This window comes from Thamnophis sirtalis, unplaced genomic scaffold, assembly GCF_051295495.1.
Source record: "Thamnophis sirtalis isolate CommonGarterSnake01/CBP01778 unplaced genomic scaffold, rThaSir2_p1.2 scaffold_15, whole genome shotgun sequence".
In the NCBI taxonomy this organism is placed as follows: Eukaryota; Metazoa; Chordata; class Lepidosauria; order Squamata; family Natricidae; genus Thamnophis; species Thamnophis sirtalis.
The window spans coordinates 14,827,625-14,844,395 of NW_028261395.1; the positions used below are offsets into that span (position 1 = coordinate 14,827,625).

The 16,771-nt window shown below is 45.3% G+C and overlaps 1 protein-coding gene across 1 annotated transcript in view; it reads right to left on the minus strand.

The window, feature by feature from the left end:
• LOC148042497 (vomeronasal type-2 receptor 26-like) overlaps positions 1–16,771 on the minus strand; it is a 78,478-nt gene that overhangs the window by 46,891 nt on the left and 14,816 nt on the right. The window contains exon 5 of the mRNA XM_087701906.1: positions 15,028–15,240. Within this exon, the coding sequence (XP_087558032.1) occupies positions 15,028–15,240 (213 nt within the window). The remainder of the gene's footprint in view (positions 1–15,027; positions 15,241–16,771) is intronic.

The window sequence follows — 16,771 nt, forward strand, 5'->3', positions numbered from 1 at the left end:
ATGAGGAGAAGAGAGACTGCCCAGGGAAGGATCAGATAAGAGGGGAGAATCCTGGAGCTGCATAATGGGAGAGAAAGAAACTCAGAAAGGATCCTTGGTAACTTTTCAGGCTAAGAAAAGAGTTGGTGGGAGATTTGTTCTTTCAGATCTGCAAAATTTTGTTAATGTCCCATTACAATCAAGTAGAATTAGCACATCTGGAGGTGTTTTCCATCAGGATGACCAGGGAGATGATTAGCCTGACAAATTTCTTCTCGATCAACAGATGCTTTCTGGGAATCAACCTGTTGTTTTCAAAGATTTTATGGATCATCTGTTTTTTTCACTGTTCATTTTATTTGTCATCTGCTCTAGAATGTTCCCTATAATTGACCAATTGTGTCACTTAAATTTTCTCTATATTTTGTCAGTATATGATTCACAATTTTTTCTCAAACTTTTTCATTCATTTATGAAGATATAAGAAAGATTTGATGTGGGATAAGAAGCAAAGTTTTCAAATTCCTGGATGTTCCCATTCTAGTTTCATCCCTTTCTGGAGAAGAATGAGGTTTTGAATATTTCCCACTTTAAACTGTACTTGGACCAAAATGGAAAGATAGCAGCAGATCTGGGCATCAACATTTTATTGGTTCTCCCCAAGGAGGATGCCAGGAGAGAGACTCTGGCATATTTTGAAAGACAGAGACTTACTATCAAACAAGATGCTCTTTCACAGCTGAAATTGTTCAATAAGGTGGGAGAAATTTTGTTGTCCTTCCTCTGTTACCCAAAGCCTGAGGTCCCATTTCAAGTGGGCAAAGCCTATAGTCTCCAGGGTGGTTGGCCTTTCATGCCAGTTGGGTGGCATCTAATGGAAGTTCTTCAACAAACAGGACCTAAGTGGAGGGGCTTTGCCATGTTTTATGGAAACCTTTCAAGATCTTACTGGTCAGAGGTTTGTTTCTTCATCACAGTTTTATTCCACATTAAAAAAATCTAGTGGAATAAAAGTTTCCTAATTTTTTTACAGTAAACTTTATTCTCAGTTTTAAAATGAATATATCATCATACTTAAATCTTTTTTTTCAATTCCATACTTCCAGACTTTATTAAGTAGAAAAGTACTTTATTGTAATGTTAAATGCCAAAAGCAAAAGGGAGGAACTAAATGAAGAATATGACAGTTGTTATACCTCCTGCATCCATTTAGAAGTAGTCAGAGGTTTCATATTTACTTCAGTGAAGACCAGAGGCTACTTGTTTCCATCCATTTCTCCATCCATTTTCCATAGACGGAGAGTCCTAACATTTTTTCTTTGGCATTCCTTGTTTCTCTGCTTAGTCACTGCCTGAGTCCAAATGTGTGGGAAGTTGTCATCCTGGATTTGTAAAGAGGGCTCGAGAAGGTCAGCTAGTTTGCTGCTATGACTGCATTCCTTGTCCGGAGGGGACCTTCTCTGTTTGAAATATTTTATTTTATTTTCATAACACACACTCACATGTATACTATACATAGCCCATATCATATAGTATTAAATAATAATTACATCAGTTCCGCTTGTCAACAATGCCCCCCAAAATAGAAACCCATTATAGCTCTTCTGCTGTCCATACACCTCTTTCTTCTACCACCCTCCAACTTTCTATCTTCCCTCCATCATCCCCCTCTACTCTACTTCCCCTCCCCCTCTACCACTCCTCTCTCCACTATCCACTCCCCCCATCCTTCTCATCTCCCCCCCCATCCTTCTCATCTCCCCCCTCTCTCCCATCCCTCTCTGCCCATCTTTCTTCTTTCCCACTCATCCTCTCCTTGGTGTATTTCCGCTACATGCCAATATGCTTCGTCTATCCTATTTTTAAAGAAAAAGTAATAATAGTAATAGTAGTAAGAATATAAAGAGAGAAAAACAAAAAAGAAACAGTATACATGTGGTGTCAAATTACATTGAAATCTAACACATCTTATCTAATCTGATATATATCCCTCCCCCCCCCGACCCCCCCGACCCCCCACAACCTACCCCCCCGGCTTCCCAGAACCCGTACACAGTATAGATTTTTAACAGTCTAAGATATATTGGGGGGAAAAAAGGAAAGAGAAATTAATAACATCTTTACATTGAACTTAGCTCCTCCTTGCTAAACTAACTTTAAACAATTTAAATCATTCCTGATCTTAAGCATAGGCTATCTGGAATTTCTTAGTCCCGTATTTATTTTGTATATAATCAATCCATTTTTTCCAGTCTCGTTTATATCTCTCATTTGAGTGGTCTTTAAGATATGCTAATATTTTAGCCATCTCGGCTAAATTTGTGACTTTCAATGTCCATTCTTGGATTGTAGGCAAGTCTTCCTTCTTCCAGTATTGCGCCACCAACAATCTTGCTGCCGTTATTAAGTGCAAAATCAAGTTAATCTCTACCGCTGTACAGTCAGTAATTATACCTAACAAAAATAACTGAGGAGTAAACTTTATCCTTTTTTTAAGAATATTTTGTATAATCCACCATATTTTTATCCAAAATGCCTTAACCTTTTGACAAGTCCACCATATATGGAAATATGTGGCATCGAGAGAACCACATCTCCAACATTTGAGTTGTAAATTCGAATAGATAGAAGCCAACTTTTTAGGATCTAAATGCCATCTATAGAACATCTTGTAAAAATTTTCTCTCAGATTTTGGGCTTGTGTAAATTTCACATTTCTTACCCAGATTCTTTCCCATGTGTCCAACATTATTGGTTCTTCAATATTTTGAGCCCATTTTATCATACAATCTTTAACTAATTCTGTTTTGGAATCCATCTGTACTAATACATAGAGTTCAATCCGTTGACGTTCCATGTTAGAAGCTTAGTTGTCATCTTTGGTTTCCTGAAGCTTTTTTAGAGCCTCCTGGATAACCTGTTTAACCTTTGGCCTGGCTCCTCCCACTGCTTCTAGACTGGTTACTGTAGCTTCTTGACCGATGGCAGGTGGTTGTTGGAGTTGTTGCATTTTGGATTGTTGCTCCATTTGTCTGGTAATCATACGGTTTGGTCTTTGTTCCATAACTCCTTGTGCTTCTAAGAGAGAGAGATGATCCATCTTCACGGATATCTCTTCTTTGAGCCCTTCTTTGAGTTCTTTGAATTTTGCTTCCACCTTAATTGTCTGAGTATTAAATGCCTCAGTCAGTTTATCAGTCAGCTCTTTCAGGAAGAATTCTTTCGTTAGTGGGTCACCTATAGGGGGCGTAGGAGCCGGAGATTGCAGCTTTGTGCCAGGTATGGGCGATGTGAAACTCTGCTGGCCAGTTATGCAGCTGTGGAGCAAGGTGATAAATCACTCCTTTCCCTTGAAGTTTTAAAACTCCGTAGAGAGTTTTTTGAAGGTAGAAGTTCAAAACATAAACATTGTTATGAAGCAGTTCAGCGAGCTCATCGCCATTTTAAGTATCTCTTTAATAGCTAAGTTATCGGAAGAAGGTCTTGTAAAAATGAAGCTAAGATTTAAACAAACAATTAGGGGCTCACGCATACCAGTCCTGCTCGCCTTGGAATCAATAAATCAAGTTTTGTTCTGAGGAAGAGAGAGCTTGCTTCGTGCTGCAAATTGCAGCTGGAATTCCCGGCACGGAGACAGTTCTGCCCTCAGCTGGCCCTCCTCTCCTCGTAGACACAAACTGTGAGGATCAGATGGCACTTTGCTGAACAGAAACGGCTCACCTCATCTCCTTGCCTGAAGAATAAGGTAAACAAACTGCCAGACGTCTGATAGATGATCGTCCGACAGATAAGACGACCAGGAATTTGGGAGCAACTATAATGAGCTGCTTCCATCAGCAGACCCTTCCCGGAAGTCCCAGAAGGGACTTTCTCCATTCAGGAAGGTGGGTCACACTGAGGAAAATAGGAGGCCTTGTGGAACTGGATCCATCCAGAGCATTTTTGTGAAAGTGCAAGTTAAAAGACAGATCGAAGCTCATCTGTCTTATTTTAACCTGCACAATTTCTTATCTAAAGGGAAATAAATCAAACTTTGAAGGAGGGGCTGGGAGGAGATGGGAGGAGGAGGGGGTGGCAGACTGGGCAAGCTTTACTAACAGCAGAGGAAATATCTCTCCAGCTTTTTAGTTTTCTTATGTGCTACTAAGTTTACCTTTCCATGAACACTTGAGTTCTTTGAAACTTTATGTTTTACGTCCACCCTCTGAAAAACGTTGCAATCCACTGTATATTGGCCTCCCCTTGAGGTTCACTGAGAAGGTGTCACTGATCCATAATGTGGTGCTATGGATAGTTATGGGGGGAACTCAATACACAAATATTCTTCCAGTCACGTAGATCAATAAATCAATCAGAAAAGAACTGGAAGGGACCTTGGATGTCTTCTCGTCCAGCCCCCTGCTCAAGCAAGAGAACCTATACCATCCAATCTGTATGTCCAGTCTCTTCTTATAAACCTCCAATGTTGAAGCACCCACAACTTCTGAAGGCCAGCTATTCCACTGGTTAATTGTTTTCATTGTTAGGAAGTTTCTCCTGAATTCCATATACCTTCCAGATTTTACAGGATACTGTAAGTATCTTCCAAGTCCATGTGGCAGGACTCAAGATGTTTGTCTAAAAAGATTATATGATTCATAGAGGTTAATATTCTAATAATGAGGTTCCTATGAAGATTCTACACATTACACCAGTAATAATTAACATCCTAGAACTTCCCTTAACTTCATATACCTATCCATAGATGGTATTTCTTGTAAGATAAAAGAACATAATGTTAAAGAAAATTGCTTTTTGGTTTCTCAGATGCTGAAAAATGCACCAAGTGTCCAGATGACAAATATCCAAATGACAAACAAGTCCAGTGTATCCCCAAAGTTGTAACCTTCATGTCTTATGAAGAACATTTGGGCATCATCCTGGTCTCTTTTGCCCTGCTCTTCTCCTTAACCACAGATCTTGTCTTAGTCATCTTCATTAAATACCGAGAAACTCCCATTGTCAAAGCCAACAACCGAGATCTCTCCTACATGCTCTTGGTTTCACTTCTGCTTTGCTTCTTGTCTCCTCCTCTCTTCATTGGTCAACCAAGGAAAGCCACCTGCCTTCTCCGACAAATGGTTTTCAGCATCATCTTCTCAGTTGCCGTTTCTTCTCTCTTAGCCAAAACTATCACGGTGGTGCTGGCATTCCTGGCCACAAAACCAGGAAATCGAGTGAAGAGATGGTTGGGGAAGAGCTTGGCCAACTACATCATCCTTTCTTGTTCTGCTGTCGGAGTGATCATCTGCTCCATCTGGCTGGGAGTTTCTCCCCCTTCCCTGACTCTGACCTCCACTCCCAGCCTGGAGAGATCATCCTGCAATGCAACAAAGGCTGTTATCATGTTCTACATCACCCTCAGCTACATGGGCTTCATGGCTGCCACCTGCTTCACGGTGGCTTTCCTGGCCAGGAATCTGCCTGGGGCCTTCAACGAAGCCAAGCTGATCACCTTCAGCATGCTGGTCTTCTGCAGTGTCTAGGTGACTTTTGTGCCCACCTACCTGAGCACCAAAGGGAAATACTTGGTGGCTGTGCAGGTCTTCTCCATCCTGGCCTCCAGTGCTGGTGTGCTGGTCTGCATCTTCATCCCCAAGTGCTACATTATCCTTCTGAGGCCAGACCTGAACACAAAGGAGCAGCTTACAAGCAGAAGAAATGTGGAAATGTGAGACAAAGGGATTACAATTCCAAGCTATTCTCCATACATGAGTGGAGCAATGATTTTTATTCAAATAAATAAAGATTGTCTGGAAGATTGTGAGGAAACCAATTTCTTGAAGGAATGAGAATGTGTTAACAAGAGAAATAAAGAATTAATGCATGAGGCAACCTTTATGCCCTCATTTCTCAATAGATTTTATCCAAACTGGTATCTCTTTCTTGAGGATAGTAACAGTGGGTGGCCATGAAAGTACCTTGATTATGAATATCTATGGTTATATTGTCCATTAGATTTGCATATTGATAATTATCATTTTCTCCTTTTTCCCTGAAATGTATAAATTTGAGTGCATCCTTTTGTTTGTGCGAATCTGTCCTGCTATGTTCGGGAGGGAAATTCCTCCAGTGGACACTGAATAAATAACAACTGCAGTGAATTTTGACTGTTGGTTTTTTGGGTCCTCCTGTGTTTGATTCCACAGAAACTGGTGTCAGGAGTGGGATTCACAATCTTTGATCTGCCACCAGGGACAACAAATGCGGCACCCCGATAGGGTGAGGGTTGTGAAATTGATCCCATGTGCCTTCCTGACACCACATAAAGGCACCACTGAGGATTGTGTGTGAGGTCACAATCTGTGTCTGAGTCTTTCTTCTGGCTGTGGATTGTACGTGGTTCTTTCTACCCCAATTCTCAGCCACCCAGGCCCTGAGCAATGGCCAGAGGTGTCCAAGAAATCAGGGGGAATTTGGCTTCGGAGGGTCAGACCTTTCAGTGTTGAAAACCAGAGACTGACCAGAGGCTCTTTTTCCTATTGTCTGAATAGAAGAATTACCTGAGCTGATCCTAGACAGGGAGGGAAGTGGATGATGGGGCTCAGGCAGACTCTGATTGGGGAAGGAATCTTTCCCAAAGAAACAGAGTAACCCACTGTGTCCCAGGGCTGGGAGGGGGTCCGGGGTCCCCACTGGTGCCTCCACAGCCAGAGGAAGAAAGGGAGAGGATGAAATTGGAGAGGATGAAAACTCTTCCTCCTGGGTGGGAAGAGAAACAGCCCCAGATGTGAATCCAAGGACCACAATAATCAGTGCAGGGAAGGAAAAGGGGAGGCTGGCCAGGAAGTCCCTACAACTCCAGAGAGGGACTGAGATCAAACAGATCCTGATCTGTAGAGAATCTCTCAGAATCTCTGGGAGAAAAGCAAGGGGAGATTTCTCCACTCTGGGGGTCTCGCAGGGGGATCCACAGGGGCTCCTGATGGTTTTGGAAACATCAGTGGGGAACTCCGTGTCTGGCTGAATGTCTGAGGCAGTGGGTAGAGTTAGACTCGGCGGTCATCTTGAGCCCAGGGAAATGGACAAAGACACCCGATGCATTTCAGGAGAGGAGAGGAGATCACAAGGGGGGGGGCTCCTATTGGCTTAGGATTGGTCAGTCTGGGTGCAAATGGAGAAGTTAATCCACTCTGCCCTCCAGCCCTTCCCTTGATCTGCTGGGCAGTCCAACGCTTGGGGAGATGAGGGTGGTCTGGCTCTGGCTTTTGGCCTCTAGGAGGGGTCCAGAGGAGACTGGGGGAGTGAGGGACCCCAATCATGCAGGTGCTTCCGACTGTAAACCGAGGACGGGCAAAGACCTTGTTGGAGAAGAAGCTGCATGGAGCTCTGAGGGGGAAGGTCAGGGGGGGAGGGGGAGGGGGGATCAGAGAGGAGGGGGAGTCTCAGATATTTTTTTATTTTTCACGTTTCTGAAGTGCCCAAGTGAGTTACCCACTTTGTGAGAAAATCAACTAGATTGCAGACAACAAAATCACACACACACACAAACACACACACACACACACACACACACACACACACACAATTACCATGGCAGGAACTGAGAATATATTCTAGGCTAATGAAGATAAGGATGGGAAGGAACAGAAGGGGGTTGAGCTCTTCTCCAAAGAACCTGAAGGCAGGAGAAGCAGAACAAGTGGAAACTAATCCAGGAGACTCAATTTAGAATTAAGGAGAAATTTCCTGACAGGGAGAACAATTAACCTGTGGAAGGGCCTCCCTCCAGAAGCTCTGGGGGCTCCATCCCTGGAGGCTTTGAAGAGGAGACCGGACAGCCATTTGATCAATTCTGCTACAATTATTTTATCTTATAAGGCTGAAATCTGAAGCCAGCAAAGCTAAAAAAGAAGCAGATAAATACTATCATGCCATTAAACACCTGAGTAATGATTTCTTTTAATCGATCTGTCTCCCTGTCAATTGGATTCCAAACGAAACATGGGAAGCTTCATCAGAGAAGTAAAGAGGAGGAATTCCTGGGTCTCTGCAGGATTGAGATGGATTTCAGGCAAAGACAGGCAGGGAGCTTTTTCTCTTGCATTCTTCATGTTTAGGCCTTTGCTTGTTTCTCTGAATAAAAGGGTGTCCCAAACGCTGCTGTTCTTTGGCATTTTCGCTAGGATTCCACGCAAGAGGGAACCCCTCAAGTTACAAAACCCCCAATTCCCCTGCCTTGCTCCATGGACATTAAGGAAGTGGGTGGAACTGGGATCGTCCCCTTTCTTTAACTCTCCTCTCTTTTCTCGAGCCAATATTTCTCTTTATTGGCTTTCTTGTCTCGTTTTCTCTCCGGGCTCCTCGTCCGCTCGGCGTCCCTTCTGAACTCCGCTCTGCCTCCCGCCCGTTCTCCCGGCCCTATCCCCCCCCCGGGGGTTGTCCCGGAGCCTCTCCAGGAAACCCGGTGGCAGCGCAGGAGCGAGAGGGGCGCGGAGTTGGGGGCGTCTGTACGGCCTTCCTCCCTGCACAACTGCGGGGATTGTGGGCAGCTTTGCGCTTCTTCCCTCCCGGGCCACGTCGGGGCTCCGTCTCCAGAGGCTGCGGGGACCCCGACGAGTAGCCGGGCACAGAGACCTCCGACGGGCAGGCGAGGGAGAAGCGCCCCAGGCAGGGGAAAGGGGGTCTGGGGGGAGCGAGAGCCGATTCGGGATCCTCCGGCGGGGCGACAGCCTCACTCGGCGCTTCCCCGCAGGACGCAACCAGGCAGGGAGGGAGACGAGGCTACTGAGATGGGGGATGGTGTCGGTGTGTGGAGGCAGAGCAAGGCGGCAAGAAAGTGGTTCTCGGGAGGAGCGGGTCGACTCTCACCAGACTCCAGCTCCGGTCAGCCTCACCTGTTCCTCTCCTTGCGAGGCTGCGCTGCCTCAGGCTGGGGCCAAACGGAGTCCGGCTTGGTGCTTCTATGCCGGAGGTTGGGGAAGGTCCGGAGCAGCTGCGGGTGGGAGGGAAGCGGATTTTCTCCTGCCTCTGGGAAGGGCCCACAGCCCCCTTTTTTACCTGCGTCCAGGTGAGGTTAGAAGAGCGCCGGCATCACTGCGGAACTTTCAATGCAGCTGCAGAGTTGAGCTCTCTACATTCTCCAGCCTCCCATCCGCGAAGGACGCGCCCCGCTCCGACGCCAATCAAGTGATCCCCCGTGCATTTTCTCCCCTCCCCCCATGCTCTTAGTCTAGAGCAGTGATGGCGAACCTTTGACACGCGTGTCAGTGCTGACACGCGTAGCCATTTGGGGTGACACGCACAGGATTTCATGCGATTCATCCTCGGCTCCTGCACGGCCGCCGAGGATGAAAGAATCTATGCTGGAGGAACGGGGGGGGGGCAGGACGTGTGATCTCCCCCGCCCACACTCACTTACTGTATCGCCGCCGCCCCTTTCTGAGCGCAGGGGCTGCTGGTAAGGCATGCGTGCCGTGCGCACACACGTCATCAGCGCAGCGAGGGAGGACCCGCAGGAGAAGAGCGCGGGAACAGTGATTAGAACAGTGCGCGCCTCTCTCCAGTCAGGCCGGCACAGAGAGTCTACTCCTGTACTGGGACTGTCGGTTACGACCGCACCACAGCAGGGAACAGCGGAGTGCCAACGGGAACTGTGAGCGCTATTAGCAGCCCTCGCGTCACTAGGAATATTCATAGAAGGGGCGGGCTGGAGCGGCATGTTGATGAGGACGTGGAGCTGGAAGCAGCCGACTCCACAGCCCTGGTTCACGGCACCCCAAACAAATTCAATAATATCAAGGGCAACATACGAAATCGACTGATGAACAAAGAAGTTACTAAGCAGGTATGTTAAATAATTTGTTTTTGGTTTATTAAATACAATTATATATTGCAATTATACATTTTTGTAGTGTAAACTATAAATTGCGCAAAATTATGTTTTTGGCGAAGTGACACACAACGCGAGTTATGCTCGATTTTTTGCCGATTTTTGACACACCACGCCAAAAAGGTTGCCCATCACTGGTCTAGAGAAACAGGCTTCCTTCTAGTGACCTCATCAAAGCACAAACCCCTCTGAACAGGGCAGGGGTCTCTAAATAACCGGGGAGGGGGGCTGCTGAATCCTGTGGTGGAAAGTGCTTCAGGGTGGAGGGACGGCTGTGTGGAGGGTCTCCAGCTGGCTCTCACCGGAGACAATATTGGGAGGAAGAGGAGGACCTGGAGGTGCCCACCCTCCCTGGCTGTGGAAGAAGGAGGGAGCTTCAGGGGCCTCAGCGCAACAGCCGCTGGGAAAGGCAGAGGCAAAAAGGGGTTTTTTCTCTCCTGGGGAGGGGGGGGAGTTCGGCTGACTCTCCACTGGCTTCTCAGCAGGCAGCTGCCCGGGAGGAGGACCCCCGCCCTAGGAGTGCTGGGTTGCACGAAGAGCGGGCAAGGGATTAATTTTTTGGGGGGGGGAATGTCGGGGCGCCCTTTGAGAAGGGAGGGGGGAGAATAGAGACCTCAAATACACAGCTGATGAAACGCTCCAAGTGATGCTGTTGCTCTTGTAAGCTTACCTGGGCGCAGGTAACAAAAGGAGGGACTTTGACATCTGTACCCCCCCCCAGAGAATCTCTGCTTCCCTCCGAGCGCCCCCTCCCCTTTCAAGAAGTCCCAACTTTGCGCTATTGCTGCCGCTGCTCTTGGCCTCTCCTTCCTCCGGCTGTGTCTCCCCAGCCCAACGGCTGCGATCCCGAAGGGAGAGAAATTCATCCCCGGAGCCCGGCGTTGGCCGATCCGCTCCTCCCAAGAACAGCTTCCCCGCCGCCCTCCTCCGCCGGTGCCTGGCTGCCTCGCCTGCCTGCCTTGCAGACTTCTGCGGGGAGATGCCGAATGCGGACACACACACACCCGCAACCCCTACAGGCCCCGCGTGGGCTCGGACCTCCGGAGGCCGCCCGCCAGTCCACCCAGGATGCCCCTCCCTCTCTCAACTACTCTCAGCCACCCTCTGCCGCTCTCCTCGATGGAGCCCTGAGGAGGCTCAGGAGGGAAGGGGCGCAGGAAGCCCCCTCCCTTCCACCCCTGCGGCAAAGCTGGGAGAAAGCCCAACCGGGCACCCACCTGCTCAGCTCCTGGCTCGCACGGCCAGCCCCAGGGGAGGAAGGCAAGGCCGCGGTCGGGAGATGGCGCTGGCCAAGGTGGGTGCGAGGGAGCGGGGCAGGCGAGGGGTTGGGCGCCACGGCTATGTGTTTCGGCGAGGCGAGAGGGGAGCAAGGGGGAAGCGGCAGAAAGCAGCTTTCCTCTGTAGGAAGTGAGAAGTTGTGCCTGGTGACAATTGTTGTTAGTTGCGAAGTCCTGTCGGACCCATCCTGACCACATGGATCACGTAACTCCAGGCCTTCCTGTCCTGTCCTGTCCTGTCCTGTCCCTCTGGAGTCCATTGAAGCTCATTCTGATTGCTTCCTTGACTCCATCCAGCCGCCTCCTTCTCTGTCTGAACTGCAAGTTCAGTTCTGGGGAAACACCGGTTGCATGTTGGGCAAAGTCTCTTCCTTCTGCTTATGGGAGAATCAGAGGCCTCTCTGTGCTCATTGAGAATCTGAGACTGACCATCAGAGCTTTTCTTACCCCCTAAAAATGGAATTTGCAAAGGGATTCGCTTCACAATTAATAACCATTCTGAAACATAAAAATTGGTTTCTAATTAATCAGCAAACTCTGTGGTTGGAGGTCCCCTTTCTCTGGGCATCTTCTCCAGCCCTTCACAGACAAGACAAGCTTGGAAAAGGAACCGTAAAATGCTTTAGGTACAAGTGATAGAGTGGACAATTAAAGGACCTGAATATAGTCAGATATTGCTCTATTTCTTGAATAAGGAAAAAAAATACAGAACTAGAAAATGACCCCAAAGTGAAATCCCAGACAGCTGTTGTGATCCACACTTTCTCTAGAGTCGGTTTCATCAGGACATCAAGGAGGAACCATTGAATAGGTGTGCAGATATTCCTCCCCAGCGGAAAGCATGTGAAACCCTGCATTTCGCATCATTTTGGGGATTTCATGGGTTCTCACAGAGATTATCAAACAACATGACTGGAGGTTCTTTCCCACAGCTTCCATACTGCTATTTTTCCTCCTCTGGATTTTTTCTCACATACAGACACTTTTTGGCTCTGTCAGTAGGAAAACCTGCTCCAATTATATTTATAAGGCATCAGGTTCATTGGCTGTTGCTGAACATCAAATTCTCCTGAATGACCTTCACAGAGTTCTCTTTATTAAGATTTATTGAGTTGAAAGGGAAGGGGATTAAACAAACATAGACATATATTCTTCTTGGATTACTGCATACTATTTTAGAAAAATAATAATATTTTCTTTCAAATAAAAGAAAACTTAGCAATTCTTCCAATATCATAATGGCGTTATATCTCATGCTTTTACATTTATTCTCGCTGTAAGGTGCTCCTTCGTGTTCAGGTCTGGCCTCAGAAGGATAATGTAGCATTTGAGAATGAAGATGCAGACCAGCAGACCAGCACTGGAGGCCAGGATGGAGAAGACCTGAACAGCCACCATGTATTTCCCTTTGGTGCTCAGGTAGGTGGGCACAAAAGTCACCCAGACACTGCAGAAGATCAGCATGCTGAAGGTGATCAGCTTGGCTTCGTTGAAGGCCCCAGGCAGATTCCTGGCCAGGAAAGCCACCGTGAAGCAGATGGCAGCCAGGAAGCCCATGTAGCTGAAGGTGATGTAGAACATGACAACAGCCCCTTCATTGCACTGCAGGATGATCTCTCCAGGCTGGGAGTGGAGGTCAGAGTCAGGGAAGGGGGGAGAAACTCCCAGCCAGATGGAGCAGATGACAAGTTGAACAGCAGAACAAGACAGGATGATGGAATTGCCCAAGCTCTTCCCCAACCATCTCTTCACTTGGTTTCCTGGTTTTGTGGCCAGGAAAGCCAGCACCACCGTGATGGTTTTGGCCAAGAGAGAAGAAATGGCAACTGAGAAGATGATGCTGAAAACTGTTTGCCGGAGAAGGCAGGTGGCTTTCCTTGGTTGACCAATGAAGAGAGAAGGAGACAAGAAGCAAAGCAGGAGGGAGACCAGGAGGATGTAGGAGAGGTCCCGGTTGTTGGCTTTGACAAGGGGAGTTTCTCGGTATTCAATGAAGATGACTAAGGCAAGGCCTGTGGTTAAGGAGAAGAGCAGGGCAAAAGAGGCCAGGATGATGCCCAGATGTTCTTCATAAGACAGAAATGTTATAACTTTGGGGATACATTGGACTCGTTTGTCATTTGGATATTTATCATCTGAACACTTGGTGCATTTTTCTATATCTGAGGGGGGAAACATATTCCCTTACTATTCTCTCCTTTTACCTTTCAAGAAATACCTTATTTGGACAACAAGTGATACCAGGAGGATTGTCCAGAACCGCCAGTGAGAGAAGATAAGAAATATAAGACTTTAAAAAAGCATTTTTTGTTTAATTGTCTATGAAAATGAGATAACAATTCGGACCCAAATAATTTCCTGTGTGATGTTCAGAACTATCATAGGAATCTTTATTATTTGATGTATTTAATGAATCAGTCCCACTTCCTTTCCTCCAGTGTGACCCACCTTCCTGAATGGAGATGGTCCCCCCTGGACAAGCAACGCAGTCGTAGCAGCAAAATGGTTCTCCTTCTCGAGCCCTCTTGACAAATCCAGGATGACAACTTTCCACACATTTGGACTCAGGCAGGGACTGAGCAGAAAAAAACGGAATGGCAAAGAAAATGCGTTAGACTCACTATCCATGGAAAATGGAGGTAGATGTGGACATTACCCAAGTAGTCTCTAGGATTCAATAGGGAAAATCTGAAATATCTAAGTGATTCAAAATAATTTTAGGAGATGCAATTACAGCATATTCTTCACTTAATTCCTCCCTTTTGCTTGTGGCATATCATATAGCAATAAAGATGCTTCTATTTAATAAAATCTGAGTGGATGGAATTTGAAGAAAGATTGAAACAGTAAGCGAAAGCCAGTACTTCCTCATCATGGACTGTGATGAAGAAATAAACTTCTGACCAGTATGATCTGGTACATTTTCTTCTGGAGTATATAAAGCATTTCAAAGCTCCTCTCCTTTGGAAGTATTCCAACACTGCCTTGAATTTAAAATACAAAGGAAATATTCCTGAGAAATTAGGACTGCCAATTTTAATGGAGATGTTCTTTGTTGATTTGCATATTTAGTTCTTCAATTTTTGTGTTTATCATACTGGAGAAATTAGACCAGAACTGACTCCCTAGTTTCTAGAACTGGAGTGAGATGAGATGGAGGTGAGTTCATGAGAAAGTGTTCCTCAAAATGGATCCTCTTACAAGCCAAAGGCCAAATCTAGCATTTCTTTTCAATTTCTCCCTTGTAACTTCATAGATGAAGAATGGCTTTCCTTTGGATCAAAGTATTGTTTCAGTGCTTCAGTTGTTTGGGCCAGGAGGCATGGTGATTTCATATGAACTGAAAGCCTTGGATCTCCTTCCTAGGAGCATAAGGCGTATTGCTCTATTCTGGTGTGTGTGTGTGTGTGTGTGTGTGTGTGTGAAAGGGAGACATGGATAACACTGACCAGGTCTGGTCTGTGGAAGAACATCCCAGACTATGAACTTGTCCTTTCATGAACAATTTCTCCAAGCACGACATGATGAAACTTCTTCACAATGAAACCCAAAGGACCTCCATCCAATCATGATTTAATTTTACCTGTCCAAACCTAAGTTCAGGCACTGGTCAACTGATTTGCCTTCTTTGCTATTTGTGTACAAGAAGCAAACAAAGCTAAAGCAGTTGGCTACCCATTCCACAGCCCTTCTGGTTTCTGATGGAGATACTTAATTGTAGATGCTACAAAATGGAATAACACTGAAACTTTTCCAAGCAGTCTAAGAAAACTATCAGGTGTCTACTCCCCACATTCAATTCAACCTGAAGGTCAACCACCCTGGGGACAAGACTGAGCTCATTTGAAATGGGACCTCGGGATTTGGAAAACAGGGAAAAGGCACCATAATTTCACCCACCTTGTTGAGCAGCTTAAACTGTGTAAGAGTATTTTGTCTGATAACAAGTCTCTGTCTTTCAATAATCCCCAGAATCTCTTGCCTGGCATCCTCCTTTGGGAGAACCAAGAAGCCCTGAATGGTCAGATCTGCTGCTATTTCTCCATTTTGGTCCAAGTAGAGTTTAAAGTGGGAAAGATTGCAAAACACGTTCTTGTCCAGAAAGGGATGAAACTAGTATTGAAACATCCAAGAATTTGAAATGCAGAAAACTTTGTTTCTTGTCACAGTTTTGAATATTTCTTCTACAATTTTCTATTTTTCAAATATGCTTAGTTAGGAGAACATTATCATTAAAAGCAAAGAAAAAATGTTCAGCAAGATTTGTCAATCATATACTGAGAAGACATATATTGGAAAAATATGATTGATACAATTGGTCAAGTATAGTGAACCTTCTAGAGCAGATGACAAATAAAATGAATAACAGATAAAAAGAGATTATGAATAATCTCAAACTCATTGGAAACAATAGGTTGATTATCAGAAAGGTGGATTAGTCAATAAGAAAGTTGTCAGGGTAATCTTCTCCCTGGTAGACCAGACAGGAAACATCACCAGATGAATTAACTCAACTTTATTGTAATGCTACTTTAACAGAAGTTCATATATCTGAAGCTGCAATTCTCCCAGATTATGGCAATGCTTGTAATATAAATTGATTTCAGTAAAGTACTAATAAACAATTTTGTGCTGTGACTAGAAACTTAGTTAAGTGAAGGATCAATGGTATAATTAAGTGGATAAAACCTTCATAAAAATTGTACTCAAATAATTTTTAATCTTTTTAATGTTTCTTATAACACTGAGTAGATATGAATAATAATTTGTCCTTGGTGATCCATTTTTCTATGCTGTCATTAATACAGAAGAGTTGATAAATCTCTGTAATTCAAGATTTGATGCAATATTTATTACAGTTCTCACATAAAGCTAATTTGATGTGTTTTAAAGAGTATCAAGTTTCTAAGGAATTATTTCTGATTCCCTAGTAGAAAAGAGTGTATGAATAAAAAGCAGTGGAAAAATATCTGATTTTTATGACCTGATAAACTATAGTATCTCATATAAGATTAATGAAGGCAGTGGAAGACAGATGAGGGATACCAAACTTAATAAGTGTGTTTAATAAAACAATATCAAAATACTAGATGATTGCAAACTGAATGTGAGTCAGCAGGAAAGAAGGCAAATACATCCATCAGACTCCCAGGAAATCAGCATCCTGGTTTGGAGAGACCCCAACTCAAATCCCAGGTCCCCTTGGAGGCCCCACACTTGGAGAAGATCTTGCACAAAACCTGGGTCAGGCAAGGAAGCCAAGGAAGAGCTCAAAGGAGCTGCTCTTGGCCTCAAAGAAAGACGAGGAGGAGAAGAGCCATCTTGCTCTACGCAAGTGGAAAGAAAGAAGTCTGGGAGCAGCTTCTCCAACTTACAAAATCTCTCAATGGGAGAAGGGAGGATTCAGTCGAACTGAAAGATGCTCAGACAAAAGCTTGGAATCTTTTCACAGTTATTCCAGAAAGTCAGTCCTGGTAACATGAACTCAGGGACAAGAGAGGAGATTCTGGCTGACAGAGAGGGGGGAAATGCTGAAAGAAGGAGCCCTTTTGGAGCTGAGCCAGTCAAGCAGAGAAGTTCAGTCTCCCCTTCACGGATGGTTAAACTTAGTTTCACTGAGGGCCACATCAGCCTCATGGTTGTC